General features: G+C 51.8%; 1 protein-coding gene across 1 annotated transcript; it reads left to right on the top strand.

Annotated features, from left to right (window-relative positions):
• The first annotated feature begins 1,564 nt into the window (after positions 1 to 1,564).
• PKDREJ (polycystin family receptor for egg jelly) lies at positions 1,565 to 8,398 on the top strand. The gene has a single exon (XM_047065237.1). It carries the CDS (start codon positions 1,565 to 1,567, stop codon positions 8,396 to 8,398), a length of 6,834 nt encoding a protein of 2,277 aa, XP_046921193.1.
• The last annotated feature ends 2,811 nt before the right edge of the window (positions 8,399 to 11,209 follow it).

The raw sequence follows: 11,209 nt of genomic DNA, 5'->3' as shown, positions 1-11,209 counted from the left end.
CCTGACCTCTAAATACTGGGGGAGTCCAGAGTCTGCCTTCTCCATTTGTGCCTCCTCCCCTAACATGACCTCTGATGGCCCCAATCTGAGTTTTCAGCCCTCATCTTTCCTGTGGTCTTAGTCAGCTCAGGCTGCTAAAACAAAATACCCTAGAGTGGGGGCTTGAGCGGCAAATATTTCTGGCAATACTGGAGCCGAAAGTCCAAGGTCTGGGGGCCAGCATGTCAGGTACTTGGTAAGGGTCGTCTCTCTAGTTTGCAGATGGCTGCCTCTTTATGTCCTTTCCTTGGTGTGTGGTGCACTCAGAGAGAATGCAAGAGAGAGAGAGAGAGAGAGAGAGGGAGAGAGAGGATAAGAAAATAAAAGCCCTATTAAATGTTGCCTACAAAAGAACACTTTAATATAAAGACATAAATAAAGTGAAAGTAAGTGAATGAGAAAAAATACGCCATATAGACCGTAGGCATAAGAAGACTAGTATGGCTATTTTACTTTCCAGTTTCACTGAGATACAATTAACATATAACTTGGCTATTTTAATATCACATAACTAGACTTCAAAACAAAGATTATTGCTAGAGATAAACACAGACATTTCACAATGATAAAAGGGCCAATTCATTAAGACATGACCTCAGAATGTGTATACATCTAATAGAGCCTCAAAATACATGAAGCAAAAATTGACAGAATTAAAAATAGACGATTCTCTAGTCATAATAGGAGAGATTAACATCCTCTCTCAGCAATTGATAGAAAAGCTAGACAAAAACCCAGAGAGGACATGGAAGATCCAAGTGTCAGTACCAACCATCTTGATCTGGTTGACATTTATAGGACAACCCACCCAACAAAGGTGGGATAAGTGCACGTGGACAACACATCAAGGCAGACCACACTAGGTATGAGCTTTCAAACAAGTCTCAATAAATGTAAAGGGATCAAAATCACATAGAATGTGTTCTCTGACCACAACAGGCTTAAGTTAGAAATCAAAGCCCATAAAATTTCACAGAAACTCCAGATATCTGAAAAATAAACCACACATCTTTAATTTGTAGGTCAAAACCCAAACAGGGGAAAGTAGAAAAAAATTTAATTGAATGATAACGTTAATACCACAAACAGGCAGGATGCGGTTATGAAGCGTTTGGTGGGACACTTAACCTTAAATGCTTCTATTAGGAAAGAAGAAAGATCTACAATCAGTGACTTAGGGTTTCAACTTAAGAATGAAGAGCAAAAAAGAGAAACCCTGGGCTTTCGGGAGCTCACAGACCCCGTCTTGAAACTGGATATTCCCAGGGGAGTGGGATTCCCGCTAAGGGACCTTTCAGGCTTTTGGGAACCTTGGCAGAATTAATTCCATCACCGCTCCCCGATCGAGGCCTACACAGGCGTGGGAGGGGGCGGGGGGATCCCGGAAGCCCAGGCCCCACTCGCCGCTCCAGGTCGTGACCCCGTCGCCCCTGTGATCCCGCGGCCCGCGCCCCACCCGCGGCCGTTGGCTGGACCCCCCGGCGGCCTGCGGCGGCGGCTCCCAGGTTCCCGGGGAGGCGGCGCCATGCGGCCCCGGCCCGCGCTTCTCCTCCTGGGCCTGGGCCTGGTCTTGGGCCTGGTCCTGGGCCGCGGCCGCCTCCCGTGGCCCCCGGATCCTCGCACCGCCCGGGCCGCGGTCCTCGTTCCCGGGGCGCCCGGCCCCCGCCGCCAGGGCCCCTCCTCGGCCCGCCGGCCCCCGCCCGCCGCGCAGGGAGACGCGGCCGCGCTGCGCACCTTCGGGGGCGTCCCGGGCCTCGGAGAGCCGGGCGGCGGCGTCCGCCTCCGCCTGCGGCCCCGCGCGACCCCGGGCGGCGGCGTGGTCCTGAGCGGCGGCGGCGGCCTCTGCCTGCCCCGCGGCCCCGCGCGCCCTCTCTGCCTGCGGGTGCGCGTCCTGCTGCGCGCCCCCGGGGTCGCCGCGCCCACGCTCGTGGACCTGCAGCTGTGGGCGCGCCGCGGCCGCCTGTCCCTGCTGTGGCGCACCCGGGACCACGCGCTGCACGGCGCGCTCGGGCGCCCGGAGTGGACCTTCCGCCTCGTGCCCGTCCCACCCGCCAGCGTGCGGCGCCCCCGCCAGGCCTCCTCTGCCCTGCCCGCCGGCGACCCTCGCCTCTACGCGGGCTTCGTGGCCCAAGCCAAGTGCCCCACGGATGGGCCCACGCCTGTTGTTTTAGAAGCCGTCAACTCGGACGGCCCCCAAGCCATCGAGTCTTCGGTGTCCTGCCAGTTATCCGCACAGTTGCCCTGTGTTGTCAGCCTGGTAAGGATCAATAGGGACCAAGATCCGGTGGTGTTGAACAGGAGAATGCACACTACCTTGAATGCAACCTTTAAGTACGACTGCCTGGAAGCCACCTTATTTAATCCGAGTTGGCAAGTCTTTTCTGTGCCCTCCGTATCCGACGTGCCGGACTGGAATCAGCCTTTGGACGTACCACAACTCAGCCTAGGGAGGACTCCAGCGTATATGGAAATCCCCCCCAATTCTTTATCTTGGGGGGTGTACGTGTTTAACTTCACTCTCACCATCTACACAAGGAAGTCAAATACACCTCGGGCAACAGGCTCCGATATCGTCTACGTCACCGTTCTTCGAAGCCCCCTACAGGCGGTGGTTATTCCTGCCAGGCCCAACATAACAATGAATTTCACAGATTCGCTGGTTCTGGATGGAAGCAGGTCATCGGACCCAGATTCAGGCAACTCTTCAGAGGGACTCCTTTTTTCTTGGTACTGCACCAAAGATAAAAATAACTACCAAGGAGAGACAATTATAGTGGTAAGCAGGAAAGTCTGTCTCACTGCAAAGCAGACCGATCTGCGGTGGAAGGAGGCCTCTGGCCCCATCCTGTCATTTTTGCCAAGAACACTGAGAGGCAAAGATGTGTATTATTTCAGAATGGTGATCCGGAAGGGCAGTAGAACAGCGTATGCCGATAGGAGGGTGCATGTGCTCCCAGGACCAAGACCCGCAGCACACATTTCATGCATTGAAAATTGCAATCGTAATTTGATTATTTCAGATCGATTCTCTTTGTTTCTAAATTGCACCGGGTGTGCAGGAGACCGTGATTACTATAAGTGGTCGATTCTGTCGTCTTCAGGTAAAGAGATCATATTTGATTGGGCGAGACAAACCACAACAGGGAGGGCCAGGGCTTATCTGACCATAAAAGCTTCTGCTTTTAGGGATTTTTCCGAAGCTGAGTTTTTGGTTTCTGTATACTCAATAACATGGAGCGGAGCGGGCTTGACCTTGAGATACTCCTTTGCTATTAACTACGCTCCTCAGCCCGGGCAGTGCAACATCAATCCAGCTAAGGGACTTTCACTTTTAACCAAGTTTGTCATCCGGTGTACTAATTTCACGGACAAGAACATCCCTCTTGCATACAAAATAGTAGTTTCTGATTTGTACGGTTTTGGGCAAATCAGTTCTGTGAAAGAGAACACCTTGGGGGCCATCCTGTATTGGGGGCATGAGTCCACATCACCCCCTTCCTTTCTCCCCGTTGGTGGATTGGCTAATCATTATGTCATGAAGATCATTGTTCAGGTATATGACTCTCTAGGAGCCTTTACTCCGGTGACCCTGCACGCCACCGTACGGGCTCCTACGGACAAAATCTCATCAAAGAATGTGCTTGATCGATTATTCAATTTCACCATGGGACCAACTTCATCACTCTCTACTTTGCTTGACCAGCGGGAATTTTTGCCTGCAGGCTACTTAATTTATATAGCAGCTTCTGTGGTGAATAGCATGAAAGCTGACTTAACTTTGCAAGCTGACGAAACCAGACTCCGGGAACACCTCGTCAACCAGACTTTCGTTCTTCCCAACAGCACTTTGGAGGAAATTAGCCAGGTGGTCGTGTGTATGGCTAAAGTAACCCAGACAACCTCTGGATTCACTCGAATGGCTCAGAAACTTGCCACAGTGAGGGTCTGGCAAGCCAACCATGCCCTACGACAATCTCATCAAAAACATAAATCCTTTAGCTCTGAACAAATAGAAATCGTGAGCACTGGGATATTAACAAGTCTGTCTAATATCCTTAAACTGAGTGTTCCCTATGAAGTAGTGGATGAGCCTTTCTATGGGTTGGAGTTTCTAGCAGACACAATATTGGCTGGCATGGTGCCAGGGAATGAAACCACTGCAATGACGGCCTCCAGCTTTAACATGTACCTCAAGAAAACAGAAAAGCGGGATATTAACGAGGCCTTCACCAACAAGAAGCTCGGCCGAAATTATTTTCGTCCAGTGCTCAATGCGAGCAGTGTCCCCCTTCTGCCTGAAAATGCTCCAATCTCCACCATGTTTTGTGAGTTTGCAGATGATCCCTTTCCTTGGTTAAGTCAGCAGGAAAGCTATTCTGCAGAGGTGGTTGGGTTCAAAATGACAGGCATCCCCGCCAAAGGCAACGTGCTAGAGATCACACCCGATGTGGTCGAAGTGCACATCGTCAGAAGAAACTTGAGCTTTGCAGCTTTTAATCTCACGGTGGGACCCGACAACGCGCCCCACAAAGTTAATGAGCCCTTCAAAAGGACGACGGGGGAGTTTAGCTTTGAGGTGGACAGCAGTGCAGTGAATGAGGTGCTGGTCCACATCATGACGGAAGTCACCCTGGTGTTCACGGTATTGGTATATGCTGGCAGTGAGATCACCCCCGCCGCTTTGGTGGCCACCTTCTTCGTGCCCTACGACATCCCTCCCATCGCCAACCAGAGTGACCTGTTTGACCAGGCCTGTGTGGTTAAGAAGGCCCGCGTGGTCTGCCTTCCACCGTCCCTGCTGCAAGTCATAGCTCAGCGAGGCAGCTCGTCCGAGTGCACCGTGACCATGGCTCTGCAGGCACCTCGCTTTGTCATGGCACCCAGTAACAAGCTAGTGAGAATCGCCCTTTTCAGCGTTCAGTGCTTAGACATGTACGGGATCCAGAGCGATTGGAGAGAGGACAACTGTGTTCTCGGAGAGGAGACCACCTGGGACAGAATGCACTGTATCTGCAAAAACCCAAGGAGGGCCCGGCGGCAGCTGGCCACGATCAAAAAAGCCGGCCTGCACCTGCAAACCCACTTTTTGACGGCCAATGTGATTGTGGTCCCTAATCCCGTAGATCTACGGCTGGAGGTCATCAGGAATGTCACCCAAAACCCCGTGACTCTCTTCGCTGTACTTTTCATTATGCTCGTGTACGTATTCCTAGCGTTCTGGGTCTTGCACAAAGATGCCATGGACCAGCTTCTTCGGCAATACGTGATAATCCTACCTGACAACGATCCTTACGATAAGGTGTGCTACCTGCTCACCATTTTCACAGGAATGCGCTGTGGGGCTGGGACCAGGGCCAACGTCTTCATCCAACTTAAGGGAACAGAGGGTGACAGCAACGTGCATTGTTTGAGCCACCCCTATTTTACCACCCTCTCCCGTGGAAGCATCAACACTTTCCTCCTCACAACAGAACGTGACTTGGGGGACATCCATTCCATTCGCGTGTGGCACAACAATGAGGGCAGAGCCCCCAGTTGGTATTTAAGCAGAATCAAAGTGGAAAATCTGTTGAGCAGACACATCTGGCTGTTCCTCTGCCGGAAATGGCTTTCTATTGACACCTCTTTGGACAGAACATTTCACGTTACCCCCCCTGACCAGCCTCTAGAGAAAAAGGACTATTTCCTGATAGATTCCATTTACAAGCTGGAGAAAAATCACATGTGGTTCTCTGTTTTCTCCGGGGTCAGTGCTAGGCCGTTCAATAGGCTGCAGCGGCTGTCCTGTTGTTTAGCCATGTTATTGTCTTCCCTTTTATGCAACATTATGTTCTTTAATCTCAACAAAAAAGAAGACACGGATCCCAAAGAGACAAAGTACATCAGGTCAATGATGATAGGATTGGAAAGTGTCCTAATCACCATCCCTGTGCAACTACTGATCGCCTTTTTGTTCACCTATTCCCAGAAGGAACCTCGCGTGACTGTAGAGGAGGTGTCTCCCCAGAAGACCCCCTTGATGCGAGTCCCAAGTGAATACTGGGAGGAACATCTGAAAAAGTGGCACGCTCAGGAAACTGACGGGGCCCCTGCCAGAGCGGCTTCGAAGCTTCCCCCCAGGAAAAGCCCTAAAGCTCCCAAAGCGTCAGAGCAGCACCGGGGCAAGAAAGCAGAGGGCAAGGTCTCCCGCCCCCGAGATGTTAACATGAACGCCAGTAACCGAAACGCAGAGGACGATCAGGAATCTGCTCCTGCGCAGCCGCCCTCCCAGACGAAGCCTCTAGAACTCCAGGAGAAGCACAGGATCGTCCTGCCTGGGTGTTGCGTTTATATAGCATGGTTCTTGGTTTTCGCCACCTGCAGTATATCCGCGTTCTTCATTGTATTTTATGGGCTGACCTACGGCTATGAAAAGTCCATAGAGTGGCTCTTTGCTTCGTTTTGTGCGTTCTGTCTGTCCATTTTCCTGGTGCAGCCGTCCAAAATTATCCTCCTGTCAGGCGTCAGGACGAGCAGGCCCAAGTATTGTAAAAACCTCTCGTGGGCAAGCAAGTACCACTACACTGAGATCAAGCTGTTCCACGCGAAGATGGGCCCGGAAGAAATGAAAAGGCGACACGGGCAGATCACGCAGCTGCGAAGCTCAAGGATGTACCAACCCCTCACCGAAGACGAAATCCGAATATTCCAAAGAAAGAGGAGAACCAAGAGGAGGGCGCTCCTGTTCCTCAGTTACATTCTCACCCACTTCCTGTTTCTGGCGCTCCTGCTGAGGCTCGTGGCCCTCCTGCGCCACACCGACAGCTTCTACTACAACCAGTTCATCCGCGATCAGTTCTCTGTGGACCTCGGCACGGTGACCAAGCTGGAGGACATCTACCGGTGGCTGGACCACGTGCTGCTGCCTCTGCTCCACAACGACCCGAACCCAACTTTTCTTCCCGACGGCTCCTCCAGGATCCTTGGCCTTCCGCTCCTGAGGCAAGTGAGGGCCAAACCCGGCGAACAACTCTGCCCGCCCGCCCAAGACTTTGTGCAGAACAGCACCGACAGAGACATCCGTTGTCATCCGGAGTATGGCACGGACCCAGAAGACACCAGAAGCTACTCTAACGTTTGGGATAAAGTGGGTAAGCGGGCTGTGGACAAGAACACCAATGGGTTTACTTACAAGCCTCAAGAGAAGACGTGGGCGTATTTCTCCCATGGACTCTTACACACCTACAGGTCGGGGGGCTATGTGTTCTATTTTTTTCCGGAACAGCAGCAGTTTAATTCCAGCATGCGGCTCGGGGAGCTCCAGAGCAACAACTGGCTTGATGAGAAGACCTGGGCCGTGATTCTGGAGCTGACCACCTTTAACCCGGACGTCAGTCTATTCTGCAGCATTTCTGTCATTTTTGAGGTTTCACAGTTGGGAGTCGTAAACACGAGCATGTCCGTGCATTCCTTCTCGCTTGCTGACTTCGACAGGAGGACGTCCGCTGAGATCTACCTGTACGCGGCCGTCCTCATTTTCTTCGTAGCCTACGTCGTCGATGAGGGCTATGTCATTTTGCAAGAAAGGGCCTCCTACGTGACAAGTGTGTACAATTTGCTCAACTTTGCTCTAAAATGCATATTTACCGTGCTGATCGTGCTCTTTCTCAGGAAACACTTCCTGGCCGCTGGCATAATTCAATTTTACCTGTCGAACCCCGTGGAGTTTGTCCCCTTTCATGCAGTTTCTCAGGTAGATCACATCATGAGGATCATTTTGGGTTTCCTGTTGTTTCTGACCATCTTGAAGACCCTCAGGTACTCCAGATTCTTTTATGACGTGCGCCTGGCCCAGAGGGCCATTCAGACCGCCCTCCCCGGCATCTGCCACGTGGCGCTGGTGGTGTCCGTGTATTTCTTCGTATACATGGCCTTTGGCTACCTGGTGTTCGGCCAGCACGAATGGAACTACAACAACCTGATTCACGCCACGCAGACAATATTCTCCTACTGCGTTTCGGCTTTTCAGAACACCGAGTTCTCCAGCAACCGGGTGCTGGGGGTCCTGTTCCTCTCGTCCTTCATGCTGGTGATGATCTGTATACTGATCAACTTATTTCAGGCGGTGATTTTGTCGGCCTATGAGGAAATGAAGCAGCCCGTGTACGAGGAGCCATCGGACGAAGCGGAAGCAATGACCTATCTGTGTCGCAAGCTAAGGACCGTGTGTCGGTGTGTGTTCTTCCAACCCAAGGCCAGAGACAAACCGGAGTTCTTTGAGGACATGCTGTATGGGCAGCCGGAGAAGAAGAGCCGCCGGTATCTGGGGCTCAAGACCAGAAACATTAATGGGAAGAAAATGGTTTATCTCGTTGTATGATCAGGGACAGTGTCAAGAACCACAGGCAAGAGTCCCGCCCCCTCTCCACCCCAATCTACCTTCCCAGGGCAGAGCCTTCTCCTGCTGAGACTTGGCCCCCGCCCAGGGCTGGGAGCCTAGAGCCTGTGGCTCCCTCAGTTCCTCTGGGACCTCCCTCTGCAGACCAGGGCAGGAGCTTCCCCGCCCCGCCCCTCCCCTCCCCACCCCTACCTCCCACACTCCAGCTGGGGCAGGGCTGGAGGGACCTTGTGGGGAGTTCCAGGATTTGTTCCCCTGCATTTGAATTCAGGGATGGGAACTGACGGTCGGAAGTCTGAAGCTCCCCACCTATTCTTTAGGACGACTGCAAGTTAAAGATGTAAAGTTTAACAACACTTTCCGGACCTTGAGACATGAATTTTGCTTAACACCAAAAGGTTGTGTGTGTTGGGGCGAGGGATCACAGTGAAAGACAGCAAATGTTCTGTGTGTGACGACAGTAATATATCCATCCAGGACTGGGGCTCTGGGTTGTTGATGGCATGGTGGATTACTTAGGAGTATTAAAGAAAATGTGGCTTATTGTTTAAGAGAAACAGGGGTAGTAGTCTTATAGTTTCACTCAGAAGCATGTTCATTTATGTAGATGCCACTTTAAGCTTTATCAGAATTAAATGTGAGCTTTCTTCTCTGAGAGTTGCAGTGATTTCTGCTTGAAGGGCATATACTTAGATGGCTCCTGCCTTCCAGGTGGAGGGCCGGCAGAGGGGGACGACCAAACCAGGGGGGTGGCGGCTGCGTCCCAGGCGCTTGGGGTTTCCCCAGGGCCCCTGCGGTCCTGAGCGGGGCGGGGATGGCCGTGGCACTCCGTGCTCCATGCGACTTGCACAGCAGTGTCCACAGGGCAGATACGGTTTTTCTAAGTCCCTTCGTGGGGAGGTCATGGGAGTGGCCGGGTCCATACCGGCCCGCTGGCCTCCACTGGCGTGCGCGTTCGTAGATGGTACCCCTCTTTACCACCCGACTCCTGAACAGGTCGAGAACAAGTAAACACAGGGGCCAAATAATTACTTTTTACCTGCAGAGGCCGGTTGTGGTCCGGTCAGATCCATGCACTTGCCTGTGGGAGTGCAGGATGAGAGGGTTTAAGCCCCAGCCATGGGAAGCCGGGGGCAGTCCTCCCCTTAGAGCCTGGGAGACCCACACAGGCATGGGGTCAATGAGCCCAGACACTCTTCCCAAATTAGCAATCAGCTGAAGTCTGGGCCCCTCTCCAGGCTCAGGGCACACCGGTTGGCCTCCCTTCCCAGGAAGAATGTTCTGGGGGTGGCTGTACCCCATGACCTGGAGCTGTGCACTGGGAGGGAGGAGGGAGTGCCAGCTGGAGAGGCCTCCTGGTGCAGGAAGGGGACCACCCCCTCCTGGTACCGACATGGAAGCCGTCTGAGCGAGGACCAGGCAGACAGCTGTAGGTCCAACGAAGGAGAAGAGGCTCTCAACTTCTGGTTACAATGAGAAGTCTGGTGGTCACAGGACTTTCCCACGCATATGAGGAAAGAAGAGAGTGCCAGGGGCCTTCTAATCCAATAGAGCAATGATAAGTATTATATGGTTAAGAAACGTAGAAATGCCAATGCAACATTATCAGGAAAACAAAGTAACAAGTGAGACAAAAATACAGGGTTTTTTTTGAAGGAGTTGTCATCGTCATCATCGTCATCATCATTATTACCTTATTTTCATACACAAAAACATAAAATGTGAATGGTGCTAGACTTTTCCTCCTGTTGGGTTGTGGCTGCTTCCTCACCGGGAGGGAAAAAGTGCACCCACATGGGTTTCTCTGGGGACCCTGTGCAGTTCAAGCAACGAAACCACAACTTAGCAAGTTTAAAGCCGTTTCTAAAGATTCCTTTGTCCTCCTCATATTTCCAGGAATAGCGTAGCTATGTTCCAGAACAAGTTGGCGACAGTTCTGAATACCCTCCCAAGTCCGCACCGAACAGGAAACCAAGATGAACGTTCTTGGATTTGTTCTCAGTTTAGCCCCTTAAGAACTCTGGAATTCAACAAATCTTCTAGAGAGCTCTCCGTCTGTGGCTCTGGGCGGGAGTGGGGATACATCCGCCTCAGACTCTTGTTCATTCCAAAAACTTGCATTTTTTACAATTTTATTTTATTTTAGATAGAGTGTGCACGAGTGGCCAGAGCAGAGCCCAACATCGGGCTCGAGCCCACGCGGAAATCAAGAGTCGGATGCTCGACTTGACTGAGCCACCCAGGGCTCCGAAAACTTGCATTTTTAAAAAATCTTTTTTTTTTTTTAAGTTTATTTATTTATTTTGAGAGGCAGAGAGAGCGAGCGGGGGAGGGGCAGAGAAAGAGGGAAAGAGAGAGAATCCCAAGCAGGTTCCCGCACTGTCAGCACAGAGCCCGACGTGGGGCTGGAACTCATGAACTGCGAGATCACGACCTGAGCCGAAACCAAGAGCTGGATGCTTAACCGACTGAGCCACTGAGACGCCCCGGAAACTTGCATTTTTAAGGCCTGCTTCTGTATGTATATTTTACTGTTCAAAATTTACTTAAAAATGATACAACAGTAAAGGCATTTTGTCCATAGGCAACAAAAACAGGTCTCTAGATGCATCCTCCCTCCTCCACACCACAGAGAGCTGAACTTTGCCTTCTTTGCCTTGAGCCTGAAGGAAGCGCCCCCGGTGTAGGTCTGGTGTGTGGCTGGTATTCAGTGTATCATGCGTGTATTACAAGGGCTTCACTGGGCGCTGGTTACATTGTTGTTCTTTGTGCAGATTCATTTTGCCATACACT

The sequence above is a fragment of the Lynx rufus genome, unplaced genomic scaffold, assembly GCF_022079265.1.
Source record: "Lynx rufus isolate CCGP_SWC_20201006 ecotype Redwood Valley unplaced genomic scaffold, mLynRuf1.p SCAF_7, whole genome shotgun sequence".
NCBI classification, from domain to species: Eukaryota; Metazoa; Chordata; class Mammalia; order Carnivora; family Felidae; genus Lynx; species Lynx rufus.
This window is presented reverse-complemented; position numbering and strand designations above follow the sequence as displayed.